The 20,951-nt window shown below is 46.7% G+C and overlaps 1 protein-coding gene across 6 annotated transcripts in view; it reads left to right on the forward strand.

Moving 5' to 3' along the window:
• The first annotated feature begins 597 nt into the window (after positions 1 to 597).
• MTMR14 (myotubularin related protein 14) overlaps positions 598 to 20,951 on the forward strand; it is a 46,262-nt gene continuing 25,908 nt past the window's right edge. For 3 of the 6 annotated variants that reach the window (XM_058564201.1, XM_058564228.1, XM_058564218.1), the window contains exons 1-7: positions 599 to 805; positions 2,820 to 2,968; positions 9,672 to 9,780; positions 15,369 to 15,444; positions 15,765 to 15,825; positions 17,667 to 17,789; positions 19,197 to 19,270. In XM_058564201.1, coding sequence (XP_058420184.1) covers positions 650 to 805; positions 2,820 to 2,968; positions 9,672 to 9,780; positions 15,369 to 15,444; positions 15,765 to 15,825; positions 17,667 to 17,789; positions 19,197 to 19,270 — 748 coding nt within the window. In that variant the 5' untranslated portion in view covers positions 599 to 649. Of the gene's footprint in view, positions 806 to 2,819; positions 2,969 to 9,671; positions 9,781 to 15,368; positions 15,445 to 15,764; positions 15,826 to 17,666; positions 17,790 to 19,196; positions 19,271 to 20,951 lie in introns of those variants that run through there. The other 3 variants (XM_058564190.1, XM_058564208.1, XM_058564238.1) reach the window with 2 other exon arrangements.

Genomic DNA, 20,951 nt, shown 5'->3' on the forward strand with positions numbered 1-20,951 from the left:
TTAGTGAATTGTATGGTAAGAATATGGGGCTTTTCAATCATAGAATTTCAAGCCAGTTATGACTCCCGGCTTCTTCCTCAATAAAATGAGTTGAGGATACCGGCACTATAATCACAGGGACGTTATGAGGAGCAGTGCAAGTAAAGTGCATTATGAAGGCTATTTTATTATTAGTTAATATTATTACTACAGTTGCCAACACCAATTAGTTGTCTCCAAGTGTACCCTCCTCCTCTCCATGTTAATTGTTGATTCCACTCTTCCTTTCCCATGATTCCTTCCTCCTAGTTCCGGCACTGTCTCCCCCTCCCACCCTACCCCCCTGCAGCCCCAGTGGTTTAGCCCGGCTTCCCCGGGGGAAACCCCGTGGGGTGGAGCTCGAGGTGTCTGCGAGTGGTGGCCGCCCCTTTCCCCGAAACCACTTGGATCGCTCCTCGTCGGAGGCGGGCCGGTCATCGTGGGGCAGGGCGCGAGTCCCGCGCTCCGATTGGCCCGAGCCGAAGTAAACATCCGGCAGAGTGGGGCGTGGCCGGAAGGGGAAGGGGAAGGCGCTGGCTGAGGCGGTTCGGGAGGTTCCGGGCTTGCGGTAGATGTCTGCAGGAGCAATGGGCCGGGCTGAGGCGCGGTGAGGGGGACGCGGCGCTGGGCCATGGCCGGCGCTCGGGCCGCCGCCGCCTCCTCGGCGGGGTCCTCGGCTTCTTCGGGCAATCCGCCGCCGCAGGAGCCGGGGCTCGGGGAGCTGCTGGAGGAGTTCTCCCGGACTCAGTACCGGGCCAAGGACTGCAGCGGGACGGGCGGCTCTAAGGTGAGTCCGGAGGCGCCATGAGCAGGAGAAGGTCCCTGGCTTGGGGATTTTCAGGGGGAAGGCTGAGGTCAGGGGTCAGAAGAAAGAGAGCGAGGAAAGTCCCCAGAGTCTGGACCCGGAGAGGAGAGGTCCAGTTTAAAAACCAAGAAAGGAGAAACTGAGGTCAGAATGAGCCAAAGAAGGACGTCCTTTTGGGTTGAGACAAGGGGTTTGGAGATCAAGGATCAGAGCTCAGGGGCCAGGTTCAGAGATTAGAGAGGAGGAACTGAGAAGGGTTATTACCCTACATAAGGTGTGGGGGCAAAAGTTACCAGTGTCTAGATAAAGCCCAGAGGATTCTTCCACGTCAGAGGTTAGAATGAAGGGCCACGAGTAGCGGGGGCAGGATGGAGGCCAGAGATGAACCGAGTGTGTTGCCTCCTTATACAGTCTCAGCATGACTTGAGACTTAGGCCCATCTCTTTCCTTCCCCTATAGAGCAGGAGAACAGCCTCAGTCTCCTTATCACCAGCCCTGGAAGACTTCCAGTCTGGTCAGGCCATTCCCACCCTAGGCACTGTCTGGCAGTCCATTAGGAATCTTGCTGACCCTTCCATCTCTCATTCCCTATGTGGTTTTGGCAGGCTTAGCACCAGGTTTTCCAGTGGGATTGTGTTTCAACCTGGGCCGTGAAACTCTGGTTTGGCTGCAGAAGTTACCTGTGCTGGGACATTCTGCGGTTGGCATTAACTAGTCTCTAGAGTAACCCAGCGAAGACTTCAGTAATGTTGGGACTTCCCCACTCTCCAAAACGACCGAGTATTTTTCAGAACTTAGCCTGAGGACCACCTGCTTTAGCATCATCTGGGGTGGTTGTTAAAAATAAAGATTCTTTGGTCCCACCCAGTCCTACTAAGTCAGAATTTCTGAGGATGGGAACCGGGAATTTGCATTTTTTAAACAGGCTTCTTAATAATACGCACCTTAAAATTTAAGGATTCCTGGTTTAAGCCACTGTGAGTTTTTTCTTCCCCATTGGTCTTTTGAGTGGCTGTAGTGGTCGGTTTTGCTGGACTCCTCTTCCACCTTACACGTCCCTGAAGATTAGAGCTGTCTTAAGTTATACCTGACTTTCACTGCAGCTGGCCTTAAAGCCTCCTGAGACTCCTCATCTCTTGCAAACTCTTCAAGATGTTACGGGTCTTATGCCTTTTTTCTAGTGCACCTTTCCCTGAACTGTGAACAAAACAAGCAATTTTAGGGAGAGCTGTTCCTTCTGTTTCCTAAGCAAATGGTGTGTAAAGAGAAAGCTTTGTCTGCAGCTTTGACTCTTTACACTAACTAGAGTTTCTACGTACTGGCCTGTGGGTGGAGAATGGGGAAGAAGCTGGAGCCAAGGGAAGATAGTGGATTACTACCAGTTAAAGTAACCTAGAGCAAGTTCTTAATACTTTATGGATTATGGACCGCTTTGAGAATCTAGTGAAAGCTGTAATTCTCTCCTTCAAATGCTTAACACACATAATTTCACCACATTGTTGAGGGCTTCAGAGTCCCTCCGAAAGTGTACCACATATGGGTTAATGAACTACACCTTTTTTTCTTTTTCTTTCTTTTCTTCTTTTTTTTTTTTTTTGTGAGGAAGATCAGCCCTGAGCTAACATCCATGCCAGTCCTCCTCCTTTGCCGAGGAAGCCTGGCCCTGAGCTAACATCCATGCCCATCTTCCTCTACTTTATATGGGACACTGCCACAGCATGACTTGACAAGCGGTGCGTCGGTCCGTGTCCAGGATCCGAACCTGCGAACCCTCGGGCTGCCGAAGCAGAGTGCGTGCACTTAACTGCTACGCCACCGGGTCAGCCCCTGAACTACACCTTTATGGCCTGTGACGCAGCAATGTGTCTCTTCTCGGCATTGAATAGTAATCACAGAGGCACATGTCAGTCCCAGTGACTTCTCCAGGTCAAAAACTGCCTAATTCTCACACTCAGATCCACAGCATTTTTATGCTCAAATCTCTTCCTCTGTGCAGGTTGAGCGCATTGAGAAGAGATGTCTGGAGCTGTTTGGCCGAGACTACTGTTACAGCGTGATCCAAAATGTGAATGGGGATATCTGCGGCCACTACCCCCAGCACATCGTGTTCCTGGAGTATGAGAGTTCTGAGAAGGAGAAAGACACGTGAGCATCGTGTGACCAGAGTAGTGCATGTCTGGGGAGACCTTGATAGCTCATCCCCAGGGCCAGGAAGACTACAGCTGGGCAGGGAGCTGGGCAGAGGCAGACTCAGTTTCCCCAGGTGTTAAGCCTTATTGGCACTTTTATTTACTTCAGGGTTTGATAAGTTAGATTGGCAAGGTAGCGTGGCATAGACCCAGGGGTTGGGAATCACAGCCCTGGACTTCGATTTCACTCCCGCCCTAGAGCTCATTGTCCTAAGACAGCTGACTTCACCCTTTGCCTCTCTGAACCTCAGTGTCCTTTTTTAAGAGAATGTGGGTGGGAGATATGCTGTGTCAACGTGCTTAAGAGCACTTAATATATGTAGAGCTTAAGAGCCTGAGTCTGGAGTTAGACTGCTTGAGTTTACATGCTGGCTGCCCCACTTGCTGGCTGTGTAACTAACTTGGGCAAGTTATTTAACCTCTTTGTCTTTTAGTTTTCTCATCACTAAGTCTCTACCTTTATTTAGAAAAGTGGCTAGTGCAGTCCCTGGTGATAAATGGGGTTGTTATAAGCCTAACGTGTTTGTTGTAAGAATTAGAAGTAAGAGCTATTGGGCCAGCCCCGTGGCTTAGCAGTTAAGTGCGCGCGCTCCGCTGCTGGCGGCCCGGGTTCAGATCCCGGGCGCGCACCGACGCACCGCTTCTCTGGCCATGCTGAGGCTGCGTCCCACATACAGCAACTAGAAGGATGTGCAACTATGACATACAACTATCTGCTGGGGCTTTGGGGAGAAAAAGGAGGAGGATTGGCAATAGATGTTAGCTCAGAGCCGGTCTTCCTCAGCAAAAAGAGGAGAATTAGCATGGATGTAGCTCAGGGCTGATCTTCCTCACAGAAAAAAAAAAAAAAAAGAAATAAGAGCTACCATTCATTGAGAGCCTACCCAGGCCTGAGTGCTTTCTGTGTGGTAACAGTTCATACCAGAGCAGACATAAAGCACTTGGCACAGGATGCAGCCCACAGGTAGTTAGTAAATGGTAGCAGTTGTTTGACACAAATAATCACAGCATTGAGGCTCCAGGAAATGCTTTATGTTGATCTCAAAATTTGTTGCCCTAGTCTGCCTGCTTGCTGCTGATTTTCAGGGAATTCCAGGGACTGTTGTCAACAATATCTGTGAAAGCCTGGCCCTGTGGATGCAATATTATGATGGGTGCTACAGTAGAGTCACGCTGCAGAGTACAGCAGGCCCTCGCTAAAAGCATGCCCATCAGTGAACCCAGGAACTGGTTAGAGATTCAGAATCTCAGGCTCCAGAGCCGCTGAATCAAAATCACAGCATAACAAGATGCCTCCGTGATTAGTATGCACATTAAGGTTTGAGAAGCTGCTGTAGGCAAACCAGGAGAATGCTTAATTCTGCCTGCCTTGTGAATGTTTGGCAAGATCTCATGGCGGAGATCCTTTTGAGCTGGAATTGGAAGGATGAGTAGGAATTTCCCTGAAATGTCCTTAGGGACCAGCTTGTATTGGGACTTGATCATTAGGCCGAGGAGTGTGGACTTGTGAGTGTTAGTGGTTTTCTTGTGCTAGTATCCCCTGAGCACTCATTAAAAGCACAGATTCTAGGGCCCCTCCTAGGCCCTCTGATCAGAGTTTCCAGAATCTCCATTCCCAGAGAGCGTCCTAGATGAGTCTTACATATGCTGTAGTCTGAGAACAGCTGCTGCAGGCCACAGGGAGCCAGAGAGGCCTTTCAAGCAGAGGGACAACTGGGTTGGAGGAGTTTAAGGACTAAGCCTTAGTTTCCTCATCTGTGAAATGGGGATGTCTATAAGTGTGCCCGTCTCACAAGGTTGTGGGGTTCACTGAGAAAAATGAATGTATTAGAAAAGCGGATTGTATGTAGATCACAGAAATCATATCCTGTCCTTGGTTGTATAACCAAAGAACTCCCGGGATCTCCGAGCCTCAAGAATTGGGCTTTGTGATAGCCCTGTTATTTATGGTTCTTATCTCCTCCTAACTTCTTTCAGAGTTAGGTAAACTCACCTTCTGCAAACCCGTAAACTAAAGTTTCTGGACAAGAGCTCTTTTTCCTTGCTCTTGCCCTCCTCTCCACCTCTTCAGTGCTGGCTGCTGGTTTTGTGTCTGTGCCCTGAAGACGCTCTGATATTAAGCTCAGCTGTAGTCAAGGTGGTGCTTCTCCAACTTGCCTTCGTGAGTGAATCACCTGGGGCTCTGGTTACAATGCAGAATCTGACTTGGTAAGTCTGGAGTGGGGCCTGAGCTTCTGCGTTTTCTAACCAGCCCCCAGGTGGTCCAAACCCTGTAGTAGCAGTGCATTAAGGAACTCAGTCTTGGTTGCCTCACAGAAGCTTTGTCTGGAAGGAAACACATTCAGTGCTGATTCTATCTAGCCCTTATAGAAAAGGAAATTAACGTGTCTAGTGCCTACTGTTCAGCAGGTGTTAGGTTTTCACGCACTAGTCCACTCAAGTCCTGCAATTGCCCAGTGAAGAAAGCGTGTCACCCGCCTTGTACAGATGAGGAAGTTGAAGGCCAGAGGAGTAATTTGCCTTTGCCCAAGATCACAGAGGTAGTAAGCAAAGTGGGGTTAAAAGCTGGGTCTTCCTCACTCTACTCCTTCCACCTGTCTGCCTTTTCTTTCTGTCACCACCTTGGCTCTCCCACCTTGTCTAGCAGGGCCTCACCTTCCAGGCCACAGCCACTGTGGTACATCCCTGACCATAGGGGAGTTATTGGAGTTTGTTTTTACTTTTCACTCTTTCCAAGACCTTGAAGTGATACTGAGTGGCTCATGCCTGTGTGTTGAAGAGAAGGAAGTATATGCATGTTTAGGTGGAAAAAGTAGAACTTTTTGCTTCTTTGCATTTCTGGCTTTGGTGTTAATATAACACTAATTAGACTGAGTTAAACAGGGTGGAACTGGATTCAGAAAGTGGTTTGGTCCTGTTAACCTACCTCCCCAGTTTAGCCTATCATCTGTGAATAGAAGCCTGGACAGGGGGGTCTCTGAATAGCCAAGAAATGTGTTTGTCAGCAAGTGTTCATTGAGCTGCTGCCATGTGGCAGATCCCAGGGATCCAGTGTGAAGCTCTACCAAGTAGATGAAGTCCCTACCCTTAGGACTAGTAGGTAACACAGACCAGTAAATACGGAATGACAGTGTAACAAGAGCCAGAATTAGGGAAGTACAGGTGAGCCATTAGGGGATAGTGGTTAAAGTTCTGCACCCAATGCTAATGTGTGTGTGGGGTGAGGGGGTTCTCCACACCACCAGTTTCTCAAACACCAGCTGAGTGTCCTACAGTTAACTTAATTCTGACAGTACCTGGAGATAGCCTTAGATCCCACAGGTTAAGGCTTCAGCCCCCACTTCAGATGCCAATCTCAAGTCCAAGTTGTTGCCTGTGCTTCTGACCAACCAGCTATAGATTGGAGGTTCCAATGACCCCGCCCTTGGGTTTGATTAATTTGCTAGAGCAGTTCACAGAACTCAGAAAAATGTTTTACTTACTAGATTACGGGTTTATTATAAAAAGATATAACTCGGGAAGAGCCAAATGGAAGGGATGCATAGGGGAAGGTATGTGGGAAGTTTGGAGTCTCTATGCCCTCTCTAGGCACGCCTCTCTCCCCATAGCTGCACATGTTCACCAACCTGGAAGCTCTCTGAACACTGTCTTTGGGGTTTTATGGAGGCTTCACTACACAGGCATGATTGATTCAGTCTCCAGCCCTGTCTCCTCCCCAGAGATCAGGGGATGGGACTGGAGGTTCCAACCCTCTAATCACGTGCTTGGTTCCCTGGCACCCAGCCCCATCAGGTAACGTAGGGACTTCTCAAAAGTCACCTTGTTAACATAAAAGACTTTTATTGCTCTTGTCACAGGAAATTCCAGGGGTTTTAGAAGCTGTGTGCCAGACACGAGACAAAGACCAAATATATATTTCTTATAAATCACAGTATCACATGGCTAAGATGTTGGGCTTCAGTGTCTCCCCATAAGACAGAATCTCAGCTGCCCTACTGACCTGTGCTGTGAGCTTGGGCCAGTGATTTCACTCACTAAGCTACTTCCTCTGTAAAATGGGGCTAATGAGGACTGAGAGAATGTGGGTGTAAGACCTGCTTTTTGCCAAGTATCTATTAAATGATAGCAGCAGTAACATGTATCTCAGGAAGTCTTGGGGTTCATAGTAGGAATGATTAACCTAGTCTGGGAGTGTGGTGCTGGTCTGGGAAAGCTTCTCATTGGAAGTTATGCATTTTTTTGACAATACCTTTTTTTTCTTTGTTTGAATATAGTTTGTGTGTAAATGACACTCATGAAAAATGAAATCCAGTCAAATAATTCAATTAAATAAATATCAAAAGAAGTCTCACCACCTGGCAACATCTTGCCAGAAATTTCAGTGTCTTTATTACAGACAGAAATATACAAGCCTACATTTAGTCATTCAAATATGAACATCATGTGACAGACACAGCTCAGTGCTTAGCACTGCAAGAAAAAGATTCTAAGGCCAAGAGATAATAACGATAGAAGCTAATGAGAACAGAAACTGGTTTTTTGAGTAGGGGAACCAGGAAAATGAACCACCAGCTAGTCTAACAAGAAAAAGTATGCCTGCCTCTACATTAAAAGACTGCCCAGAACCCCTAAGAGGGAAATACTGGCATGTTCTCCACCTTGGTTTTGTGGAGAGTTTGCTGAATGGAAGGACTCAACCTGGGAGCATCAAATGCAGTTTAGTTTCAAGGCGTTAGAGCTCAGAGAGGACTACTGGTATGAGCTCAGTGAGAGTCAGTTGCCAAATGGTGCTGACCAGATCTGTGAAAATGGCCTGGGGCCACCAGAGGTGGGAGGAAGACTGCTTTGAGCAGTATTGTATGTGCTGTTTTATATTCCCATGGAGTCTGCGTTTAATTAGGCAATTGTTGCCTTTTTATTTCATAGAGAAACTGAATGAGAGGAAGGCAGCAGAATGTGGTTTTTCAGTGAGCCATGTGTTTTCTAGGGGCTGGCTGGTTGGCCTATGTCACCCTACAGGCACCTTGAAGAGACACCCAGCCTCTTTAAGTTTGTCATTCTTCCTCCTCCCTTCAAAAAAGAAAAGAATCTTGATTTAAAACATAACATCTTAAATCAGACCTTACAGAAAAATACACCATGGGAAGTGTAAGTCCTCTTACTTTACCTTCTCTTCTCTTTCCAAGATCATCAAACTGTTGGTCCAGATTTTTATTTGAAGACCGCTTTTTTTTTTTAATTTTATTTATTTATTTTTTTCCCCCAGAGCCCCAGGAGATAGTTGTACATCATAGCTGCACATCCTTCTAGTTGCTGTATGTGGGACGTGGCCTCAGCACGGCCAAAGAAGCGGTGCGTCGGTGCGTGCCCGGGATCCGAACCCGGGCCACCAGCAGCGGAGCGCGCGCACTTAACCGCTAAGCCACGGGGCCGGCCCTGAAGACCCCTTTTTAACTTCAATTTCAGACCCTCACTTGATAGTAGTTATATTTTCAGTAACTGCAGCTTGAGAATATATTTATGAAGGCTACTAAAAAATCAGCAGTGTTTTTAGAAGACTTTGTATTTTTGTTAATGGCAGCAGTATCCAGATATGCTTCAAAGGTGCCACAGATGTGGGGAGTCACTGAACTTAGTCCTTCTGAAACAATTATTTGTATGCATGTGCCATGCAATAACACGCGGATCCCTAGAAGGATTAGGATGTAGAAGGAATTAAACGCCCTCTAGGACTTGACCTGGGAGCTCAACCCTTGTAAGGAGGGAACATGAGTGTCTCCCCTCCCTTCTACTCAGTTACTCTGCATAGCTGGGATCACTTCCCAGGTAACTTTCCTGGCTCCTGTTTCTCTTGCTACCAGAAGCTCTGACTGGCTGATGTGGGGCCTTTTGCTAAGGATCAGTAGGTGAATCTATGAGAGTAGACCCTTGTTTTAGGGGTCTTATGGTTTGATGTGGGTGTAACTTGCTGGACTCCATTTCTAAACCTGACTCTTTCATGTTCTTTGGAAGCTCCCTTACCAAATCCGGGGCATTAACTGCCTCTCAATGCCACAAATAGCTTCTCTTTCCCCTCCTTTGCTCCAGTGTTCTCTGCCCTGTTGGCTATTTGGACTGTTAAAGATAGTTGGAATGTTGATGAGATATCAGAGGCTTATAGCCGTGTGGAACGGAGCCTTCATCTTATCCATCCCCCTAAAAGATCACAAAAATGGCCCTGTGATTTCCAGAGGATCCCCAGGGCACCTATCGTCTTACTCTGAGAGTGAAAAACTGGACACCCTAGACATAATTAACATTCAGTTTACTATGTATATTTCTGTTTTTTATATACCAGGTCTTCAGTTTAGCTCACTTTTTTTCATCTTAAAGATTCTGAAATTAGGATGACTTAAAATTTAATACCTATAATATGGCACTTGTTTCTTTTCCTGAAAAACTTAATATATCCATCATCTAGAATTTAGGAATTATAGCGTTTATTAAATTTCAAATGATTATTCACACAGATATATGCAGACCTAGCGTGTGGTCTGTGTGAACACACACACACACCCACACACACACCCCCCCCCACACACACACACCCCTACAGACATACATACATAAAATGCCCACTTAGAAGCCAGCCTGACCTGCCTCTCTTGCCCATGTGTTAGGTTCCAGAGCACCGTGCAAGTGAGCAAGTTGCAAGACCTCGTCTACCGCAGCAAGACAGCCAGGTGCAGAGGACGGTTTGTCTGCCCAGTGATCCTGTTCAAGGGCAAGGTAAGACCACGCTGTAGCCTTGCACTCCCTGAGACCCTCTTCTGGGGTAACTGGCTTAATGCAAAGTATAGGGTCTTCTTGTTCTTGGCATTTGCTCCCTGAGTGTTGGGTGGTTACTGGGTGCCTGGTGTTGTGGGAAGTAGGCCCCAGAGAAACAGGCCAATTCTGATACCACCTTCAAGAATGAGTCTAGGTAGGGAAGGGATATTCACACCAGTGTTCCCCACCCTGTGTTCTAGAGCCAGACTGCCTAAGTTCAGGTCCTGGGTCTGTTACTTCTTGTCTGTGGAAGGCCTCCATTTCCACCTCTATAAAATGGGAATAATAATCATGCCTGCATCAAAGATTTATGGGCTAGAGTAGATCAAGTTAAGTCAATACATTGTTGTTTGTTCATTCTTTCAATCCTATAATTCACCAAGTATTTATTGAGTGCGGATTATGTGCCAGGCACAGTTTCAGGCCTAAAGATGCGTCAGCGTGTAAAGCAGACAAAAATCCTTACCTTCATGGAGCTACTATTCTAGTGACTATTGTTAATTTGGATCCCCAATATGGTTTCATTTCACCTATTTTATCATCATCCTTTGGTGTAAGTGATGTTCCCATTTTGCAGATGAAATGAAGGGTCAGAGTGGTTAAATAACTTCCCCAAGTTTACATTAGGCAACTAGAGGTCTGGGATTTGAACCTATGCAAAACTCCCTCAGGCTACCAGACTGTAATTTAGTGTCACACGGTGTGGTGTAAGAGGAACTCAGAGGGGCAGCAGTGTGGACTGACAGACCGATAGCCTCGTTAAGTGATCAGGACTTGGCTTGAGAGTGTTGGAGGACAAGCAGAATGCTAATTGGCAGAAAGGGGTAGGAGGGTGTTCCAAGCAGGTGATACAGTATGGGGAAAGGCATGGAGGCAGGAACAAGAAAGGCCCGGAGACCTCCTTGACTGGAATGGAAGGTACGTGTTGGAGTAGAGCATGGAAGGGATTGAGTGCAGGAGGCCAGACACTGACCAAGATGTCTGTATTGGCAGGAGAGCCATTGTGAATTTTGGACAGGGAAATACAGGATGTAGGTAGCATTTTGAGGAAGTCCAGGAGAATGGACTAAAGTAGAGCCTGGAGTAGGGGAGGTGCGCAAGGACATAGTCTCTCTATTCATTTAGCAGATATCTGAGCGCATGTGCTGTGGTCCCAATGGCTTACAGACTGCAGCTGCAGTTACCCAGCATGCATGGTTGAGGGCCAGGGCAGGGCAGCGGGGAGGAGAGATGTGAGGCTTGTGTCGGTCCCTTAGTGTGCCTGTATTTCGTAAAATGGGAACAGGGCAACTGCGAAAGAGGAAGTAGGAAAGGAGACTTGGCCAAAGGCTTTCATGGACAGGTCGATTTTAGGGAAAAGTGTGTATGGAAGTTAAGTCCCAGAAATTGATCATCTTAAAGCTATTTGTTCCCTTACCCCTAGGGAAGTTTTTTGTTCCTGGAAGTTATTGGAACTCCAGTTTAAAGACTCCATCTTTGTCACTAGAAGTTACATAGGAAATACTCAAACCAGTGTTTCCCAAAGTGTGTTACATAGAACAGTAGTTTAAGGATGTGCTTGTGAAAAGCATTCTCTGTCAAACAAGAATGAGAAATACTGCATACTAGAGTGACCTGACCTCCAACCTCCAGATTCATAGGAACGTAGATATGTGTCCATTGACATAGTAAAGGCTCTGAGAAGTCATGTAGCAGGGTGACCTGTGTAGCTTTGTCAGGTCTGGTGTTTCTCACTCATTTGTCTGCAGGCCACGAGTAAGAAACTTTCCTGAATGCATTTGGGAAAAGCCGCACTGAACAGCTTAGTCTAGTGGCGGAGCTGAGTGGCAGATTATTAGCATTTACAGACGAGGCAGGCCTGTGAGAAAAGACCCCTAGGCCAGCTGATTTCAGAGGGAAGGTGATGAGTTGCTTCAAGGGATTATTCTGAGGAGGCTTTGGCATTCTTATATGTTCATGAGGGCTTTGCCATTAATCCTGCTTTCTTCTCCCTTTGCACCTTCTTGTCCAGGTAGTGGGATACCATTTCATACCCATTAGCTTCTCTTGACTCGATCAGTGTTCATGTACTTAATACCTATTTACATATGGTTTATTCTAATTGTATGTTTGAACGTCTGTCATTTCCTCTCTGCTGTAATCCCTTTGAGGACAGAGGCCTTGTTTTACTGCTGTCCTCCTAGCACCTAGCTGAGGGCCCACCCAGCTTGTAAGTGCCCACTCAGCAGGAAGATACTGCTCTTGGATAAAGCAGTAGTGGGTCCTGTGCTAGGTTCTAGGGGACAGAGATGAATGAGACAGTCGTTGTCCTCATGGAGCTCAGTGAGTGGGGAAGGTAGGCAAGTGAACAAGACATTGAGAAGAAGATTGGGAAGGCAGGAGAATGTCCTCTGTGGTGAAGTGGAGATCTTGTCCTCAGAGATGTGTGGCACCCAGCAGGTACTTGGTAGCTGGTGCAGTCATGGCAGTGTTTATTACCAACACTCCTTCAGAGGCATCTGCCTCTGCCAGGTTGGGGAAGTGAGGTATGTTAAGAAGTGCTTGCTTCCTGCTTCCTTCAAAACTCAGTTCAGTATGGCTAGTGTGACTAAAGGACTAAAAGCTTAATTTTATTTCCTTTCAGTTAATTTACATTCTATAGCTGAAGCAATGCAGAATTTTTGTGGTTAAATACAAGTTCATTTTGGGCAGGACTACATTTCCCTTTAAATACTGAAAATATAGCATCCTAGTTGAGGTGTGCTATAAGTATAAAATACATATAAGGTTTTAAAGAGTACAAAAAATATAAAATATTAATAATTTTTAAAGTGATTACATGTTGACATAATATTTTGGATATATTGGGTTGAATAAGATATGAAAATTTTTTTAAAACTCAGTTCAGTTATTCAAGGGTAAGATGTTCTCCCATGCAGTTTTCTCGCCCAATGCTTGTATCTGGCTTTTAGACAATTAAAATTGGGACAAGTCACCTTTCTCTTTGTTTCCTCCTTTGAGAGCTTGGGAGCAGAGGTCAGCCACCTTTATTCTGAGTGCCCAAGTTGGTTACTATTAGCAAATCCTACAGAGTGATATTCCACGTGCAGAATTAGAGGCCATTTCTATTTAGGTAAATGGGGAGCATTCAGAATGCATCCTGCTTTGCAGTCAAGAGCTAAGCTTAAAGTGCAGAAATGATGAGTTATGAATTGTAGCCATGAGGCTAGGGAGCAGGGCTCAGGAGTTAGACTCTGCAGTGGGGTACAGCCTCCCCCAGGCATTGGCTCAGGACCACCCTGTGGAGTTTGGTGCCTTACTTGGGGAGTTGGCCAACTCGCCTGCTCTTCTCGATCTGCCGAGTCATCTGGGCCCAGGTCTGGCTGCCTAAGTTACTGAAAAGACAAGGACAGATCAAAGGGATATGGGAGAAGAACTGAGAGCAGAAAGAGGTATCTGAACCTTGAAAAGAATTCAAGAAGTGGTCTCAAAGCTCAAAAGCCAAAGAGGGGATGTGTGTCTGCTCTGAAAAGATTTAACAGAAAAAAATGCTAAGCAGAGTGAGATTTGGTGCCAGCAGCTTAGATGGTGGGGGAGGGTGGGCATGATAGCACATGCTGGCTGAGCTGGAACTCAAACAAGCCACACGCCCCCATTGTCTTGCTCTCAGGAATCAGACCTCCTCCCTTACTGTTAGAGTCTTAGGGGCTCTCAACCTGGGGATTGACATTTCCCTGCTACAGCTCTCCGCTTTGCTGATCCTAATTACTGGGCTGGTCCCCTTAGAGCAGGGGCTCTTATCAGGGGCTAGAGAGGGGTCCATGGATGGACTTGGGAGAGACCAGGAACCACTGGAAATGTAGGTAAACTATGGTCTGTACATTTTCATCAGATTTTCAAAATGCTTTTGGACCCAGAAAAGGTTAAGCAGCCCTCCCACCCCACCTCATTGCATCCTGCTTAGACCAGCAGGAATCCCAGCCCAAGTCCTTCTTACTGGGCTTCCAGGACAACCTTCCCATGAATCCTTTCCTGCCCCAGCACTGAAAAAGCGCCAGCCCCAACCCCCCGCCCCAGGTTATGTCTAGGTTGCTTTTCTACTACCTGCCGCCTTCCTCCAGGCTGCTACCTCAGAAAGCCAGAAAATGACCCGGTGGTTCCCAGCAAAACTGTTTCCTTCCCATTATCTTATAGGTAGAGAAGGAGAAGCCTTCAAGTAGTATTTTGCAGTCTTCCAGTGACTCACTTTACATTGCCAGGCTGTGTGACCCATTCAGAAATGAGCTTCACGATCTGTCATCTCTCAGCTTCCCCTCTCTCTAGTGTATTCTCCTAGCCACCCTTACTGCCACTCCCAGCCTTTAGCTAAACTCTGGGCTAGTTTGCTTCCCTATCACCAGATGTCTCCTCCCATTCCCCCAGTCCTACTGCATCTCATCAAACACAGTTTATTTAAAGATGCACCCTTAAAATTAGATATTGAAGTTCATGTTAGTTGCCTGGTTTCTAGAATTCTAGCTATCAAAATGGTCCTTCAGTGATGAGGAAAAGAGTAAAAGAACATGTAAGCATAATTACAGCTACTCCATTTCCCTGATAGAGTGGGGAGAGAAGATAAAATTTCTTTTAAAAAAAGTCCCAAAACATTTCTCCCTTAATTGGCCCTCCTGCTACAAAGGTTGCTCTGCTCACCCCTTTGCTAAACACTTCCAAACAATGATAAGCACACAGACTTGGGAGGTAGGTGGGTCTACATCAAATCCCAGCTTACCCCTCATTGTATGACCTTACGCCTTGCTTCACCTCCCTGCCCCCTCTCTCTTCTCTTCATCTGTGAAGCAGCAACAGGGCCTGCTGCCTGCCACATCTACCTCATGGGCTCGTTGTGACAGTTCAGTGAAAAGATGGTGTGAATGTTGCAGTGCCACGTCCAGCACACGTACACATGCAATAACCACCACATCTTATACAGGGACACACGTGACAACCACTGAATCTATCCATTACTGTTAGTAACACTCTAGTGCCTCTTGTTTGGGAGAGATATCTCCTTGACAGAGGCTGTAGATTAAGTTCTAGGTATATTTCAGATTAAATGTTGTGGCCTCGATAAAACTTTGGGGAGTGCTCCTGGACCCATTTTGCTGGCCTAGAAGAATCAGGAGTCCCAGGTGTTCCTTCAACTGTGTGTACTTCAGAAAACCACCTGACTGTTGGTCAAAGGGTACAAACTTCTATAAGATGAATAAGGTCTGCAGATCTAATGTACAGCATGGCGATTAAAGTTAATGATACTGTATTTTATACTTGTAAGTTGCAAAGAGAGATGATCTTAAATGTTTTCACCACAGAAAAGAAATGGTAATTATGTGACGTGATGGAGTTGTTAGCTAAGCTACAATTGTAATGATCTTAGAATATACAGTAAAAATGTACCAAACCAGCATGTTGTACACCTTAAATTTACACAATGGTATATGTCAGTTATATCTCAGTAAAGCTAGAAAATACAACAACAACAAAAACCCCTATACAACCATCTGATTCTGAAAATGCTGTTTCTCTCCCAGCACATCTGCAGGTCGGCCACACTGGCTGGATGGGGGGAGCTGTATGGACGCACTGGCTACAACTATATTTTCTCAGGTGAGTGTTGAGCTGCATCCTCCCTCTGTGACTAAGAACAAGAGCCCAGTCATAGACAAGAGCCACCCACAGCCACAGTGGCATAGGTAGAGGGTGCGAGTGAGCTGGAGAGAGACCAGAGATTCTTTCTTTCATCACCTGAGGAGATGCTTGGGGTAAAGAAGACTGCCAGGCATATGGGGCATCTGGTGCTGAAAGAGACATGAGGGCTGTCCTTGGAGGTGGAGCTGGGAGGGGTGGGGGACGAAGCTGCTTGGGAAGCCCCTGGCTGGAGCTCTGTGCCACGGGCCTCAGTACTGACTGACAGGTTTCTCTGGCAGGGGGAGCAGATGATGCCTGGGCAGATGCAGAGGACGTCACGGAGGAAGACTGTGCTCATCGGTCAGTGCCAGGTTGTTATGGGTCTGGGCTTGTGTTGGGGATGGGATATTTGACCAGTGGTGGCCTTTTTCATACTGATAGTGTGTATTCATCCCTGATCCAGGTAAGTGGATTGGCTCTCTTCCTCCCACTGTGAAATCTGTGCCCCTGAAGTAGTGTTGTTCAAGTCCATCCTGTAGCTTCACACTACAGCTGACTTTGTTGAATACCTGAGCGGTCTGTCTCCATCCTGGCCACACATCAGGATCCCAGAGAGAATGTCCCAAACCTAGAGTTCTGCTACCGCAGGTCTGAGACAAGGCCCAGACATCTGTGTGGGTCTTCAAGCCCTACAGTGTCCGGGATGCGGCCAGGGTGCTGACCAGCCTACCAGGTGTCACACAGCACATGTGCTGCTGAGGCACAGGGCAAGGTCTACAGTCCCCATGTGGGAGACATAGAGACTAGAAGTTCCACAGCTGCATGATTGCTGCCATAATAGAGCTTGATACAAAGAAGTATTTTAGGCCCGCCTAAAGGGAGGAAATGGGCTGGTTCACACTATTCCTACCTCCTTTCCAAATGTTTTTAGAGAACAACACTATAGGATATTTTGGAAAAGCTCCTTTGCCTGGACTATACCACGTGGAAAAAGTCTTTAACTGATGTCAAGTGTCTCTGGGATGCATATGAGCATCTAGTGAGATCAGCTGCCCAAAATCATGGCTCGGTGCATGAAAAGGTATCTTGCTATGCCCAGGTTCTGCCTGTTCCGAGAGCACTGGCTCTGGCTTGTGCTCAAGAATGTTTGGCTCTTCCTCTGGGATCTGGCGACCTCTGCCTCAGCCAGGCCATCTTCCACAACATACACTGTTCTAGGTGAAGAGATTGCTGGGGATAGCAAAGCAGTGGGCATTAAAAATAATAATGGTGACTGTTTACTTTCTACTTTTGCCTTTATCTGTATGACTGATCAAAAGGCAGCCTGGATGGGGCCGGCCCCGTGACTTGGCGGTTAAGTGCACGTGTTCTGCTACTGGCGGCCCAGGTTCAGATCCCGGGCATGCACCAACGTACCGCTTGTACAGCCATGGTGAGGCGGTGTCCCACATACAGCAACTAGCAGGATGTGCAACTACAACATACAACTATCTACTAGGGCTTTGGGGGAAAAAAGGAGGATTGGCAATAGATGTTAGCTCGGGGCCGGTCTTCCTCAGCAAAAAGAGGAAGATTAGCATGGATGTTAGCTCAGGGCTGATCTTCCTCACCAAAAAAAAAAAAAAAGGCAGCCTGGGAATTAGGAAAATTTTATCTTTTTCCTTGCTTCATAGGCCTGCTAAGTAGAGGGAATTCACTTGCTAGTATTTCACAATCAGTTGATAAAATAGCTCTAAAAAGTCCATCTCTCAACAAGAATTTCAGTGTTATATTATGAGCAAGCCATATGGCTAAAAATGGTCATAAATGGGGGAAAGGGAGGGTGGTGGAGGGGGAGAAACTCTAATGGAAGCTCAAAGACTCTATCAGCCACCAGCTTGCCGCCTTTTAGAACTCAGAGATTATCTTGAATCTTTTGGCTTAATGTCAGGCAGTGCCAAAATGCCCTTTCCTGTTCCCAGCTGCAAATTGCTCCTCTTTGAAATGCATCCCAGAGAGCTGGGTAATCTCCTAGAAAGTCACTTTCTCTGTACCTTCCCTGGAACCAGTTGTCCTGTCTTGGCCCTCCCTCCAGCTTCCAGGGAATGGAAACAGAAGTTCTTGCCAGTGACATCTATGCTTCCTTGAACATGGTCCCCACCCCCTAAAACTTTTCTGAACAAATGTGCAGTGCACCTTCTCCCTCTGGCTCTTTGTTTCAGGAGTTCCGACACGCATCTTTTTGATAAGGTCAGAGGCTATGATATCAAGCTGCTTCGGTACCTGTCAGTGAAATACATCTGTGACCTGATGGTGGAGAACAAGAAGGTGAAGTTTGGCATGAAGTAAGTACAGGGCACCCACCGTGAAGTGGGCAAAGTTGATGTGTTCACAGGCTTGTCGGGTTGGTGATAGCACATAGCAGTTACAGAGTGCTCACCACATGCCAGACCTCATGCCAAGGGCTTTCTGTGCATCCTCTCACTGTATCATCAAATAGCTCTGCAAGGCAGGGACTAATATCCCCCTCTTACAGGTGAGAAACTAAAGCACAGAGAGGTTAAGTAACTTGCTCAAGGTTGTCCAGGTAGTAACTGAGGGAGCCACGAGTCTCTAACCTGTGCTCTGCTGCCTCCTTTTTTTAGACACCCTCGAAGGTTTTTCGCCTGGCTCCAAGTTCTACACCATCTCTGGCAGATTATAATCTCTTTTAAAATGGAACAAAGAAATCACTGTATACCCAATTTTTACTTCAGTGACTACTCTTATATAAAAATACACATACGGACTGAATCTTCATATAATAGGGCAGAATTTTCAAAAAGTGAAACCTTGGTTAGGGTGATGAAATTGTAGGAGTTTTTCCTAAATTTTATTGATGGATTGATTGATTATTTTTGTGTGTGTGTGTGTGAGGAAGATTAGCCCCTAGCTAACATCTGTTGCCAATCCTCCTTTTTTTTTTCCTGAGGATGATTGGCCCTGGGCTAACATCCGTGCCCATCTTCCTCTACTTTATATGGGATGCCACCACAGCATGGCTTGATAAGTGGTGCATACATCTGCGCCCGGGATCCGAACCTGCGAACCCCGGGCCGCTGAAGCGGAGTGCACGAACTTAACCACTACGCCACTGGGCCAGCCCCTATTTATTTATTTTAACAATATTGACTTTTAATTATCCTAAGAGGTTGTCTTAGAAAATAAGGCGTACTGAGGCAAAGTTACAGCTCAGCTGTCTGCAGATATCTGAATATTCCCTTATCCCTTCCTCCCTTCATCTGTCAGAATAGTCCCAAGTCTTTCCCTTTCAGATGCTGTTTGTTCACGCTGCTTAGGAGTGTCCTCAGTGAATCCTGGAGAAGACAATAGAGGCGAGAGTCCCCAAAGGGTCCTTTTTGGACAGTGTCTCAGTTATTTGACTCATGTCTCACTCCACCCTCCCGGTCAGAGTGGCTGTGCTTCGTTGGCTTTGGGGGCTTAGATGGAAGGTTGTTCTACAACTTTAGGCTCCTGTTGTGGTATGCTGTAGTATTAGAGGGAGAGTAACCTCTCTCACTTGGTAAGTTAGGGTAGGAAGCAGAGAAGGTAGATTTCTTAATTGTTCAGAGTAAGCACTGCTGGAGGGTATCCTTCCTAACTCTGAAGAGTAGTTTCTTCAGCAGGAGGTTCATTTTAAGTTGTTATAATACTCATTGGGGAATGGTATGTGTGTGTTGTGATGCCATAACACATTGTGTCCTGTCTTGTAGTGTAACCTCCTCCGAGAAGGTGGACAAAGCCCAGCGCTATGCCGACTTCACTCTCCTCTCCATCCCATATCCAGGTAGGGAGCTCTTTTCAGGGTCTAGTTAAGTGACAGGCTTCCTAGGACTGGGGGCTCTCGGAGGCCATATGCAGGCCTTCTACACTTAGATATGTCAGTGCCCTGGGAGCATCCTGGGAGGAGCTTGTGTTGATCAGCGTGGAACACTCTGGTCCCCAGTCACAGACTCTCACACTTAGGGTAAGACACTGTCCTGGAAGGAGTTTTCAACTTGGAGGAGTCCGAGGATGGAGTCCTGCCTCGGGTAGTCAATACTACAGCCTTGAGCGAGTTACTTCACCTCTCTGAGCCGTAAGTTTTCTTAGGTGTCAGTTGAAAAGGCTTAGCTTAGGATTTTGTTGTGAAGATTAGATGAGATCATGTGTATGAAAGTGCTCTCTGGGAGTAAAGTACTATTTCAGTGTAAAAACGACATTAGTATTCTGTGTCAGCAATTAATGATGTTGCGCTGACCCGTGTGGATGTGAACTTCTGCATGTCGGTTTGCAGTGATTGAGTTATTTATGGAAATTGCCCCAGGCAAGGCTGTTCTGGAGGTGGAAGAACATAATTGCTCTGTCCCCAGTTGTAAATGGTTGCTGGCCTCACCATGTTGGAAAGCACTTTGTTGTGCACAGAGCTGTGTTTGTCTCTGGCGCACAGACATGTATGTGACCTGTGGCCAGGGCAATATTCTCTGCATTGGACCCTAAACCTGTGTTAGTCCACTTGGTAACATTTAAGCTTTCTGGGAATGCCTGCTTGTTCAGCAAAGGAGGCCAAGGAGCCCTAACATGAGCGTAAGACTGTCAACAGAGAGCAGGAAGTATACTCTTTCTCCTTGAAACCTCTCTCCTGCTTCTCAGCACCAGCATCTGCCTTCAATCCTGTGCTGGACCTCATCTCCTCATCTTGGAGCCACATAGCCAATAGCAAGGGCAGGTTGATGACTGCAGGTTGCTGTATAGCCAGGAGGCCTTCTCATTAGAATTGCAAGTTCATCTAGTGCCTGGTTGGGAGAGGGTATCCCTATTAGTGTAAGCTGGTGGTATTCAAACCACAGTCCCTGAGGACCTGGCACCCTTACAGTGGCCTCCACCAGAGTCTCCCTTCACTCTTCTCTGCCAGCTTAGCATTTGGTGCCATGTAGAGCTGGGCATGAGTCCCAGCCCTAGCATTTTGTGTCCTTGACCAAGTCCCTTAACCCTTCTGAGCATCAGTTTCATCCTTCATAAAATGAAGATATTTATTTCAGGGTAAAGTGCCAGACTCATCCCTAACAGGCTGGTAAACACCAGGCTAAATGACAAGTACATAGCAGGAAAGGCTCAAGGAAGCTACTCTTCCCTAAAAGCCACTTCGGGCAGATGTAGACCATAATGATGATGCCATGGGCTTGACAGCATAGAGCGATGCCATAACAGGAGTGTCCCACCTGGAGTGTCTGCACTGGAGCCGTCAGGTAGCTCTAAACCTGGTTTTCAGACCAAGCTCCCAACTCCCAGGAGATGTTCTGAAGGTCCGCAGACTGAAGTACTCTGCTAAACAGGAAAGGTCTGCGCTGTCTGAGGAACCAGGCATCGCTTCCTTTGTTTATATTTAGGTTCTAAGTAGGACTTGGTTTAGAAAAAATAGTTTTGCTAGAAGTTTGAATACCATTGTTCCAGAACAGTAGCACAGTATTTTTTCTGCTAACTCCCAA

This window comes from Diceros bicornis, chromosome 2 (genome assembly GCF_020826845.1).
Source record: "Diceros bicornis minor isolate mBicDic1 chromosome 2, mDicBic1.mat.cur, whole genome shotgun sequence".
Classification (NCBI taxonomy): domain Eukaryota; kingdom Metazoa; phylum Chordata; class Mammalia; order Perissodactyla; family Rhinocerotidae; genus Diceros; species Diceros bicornis.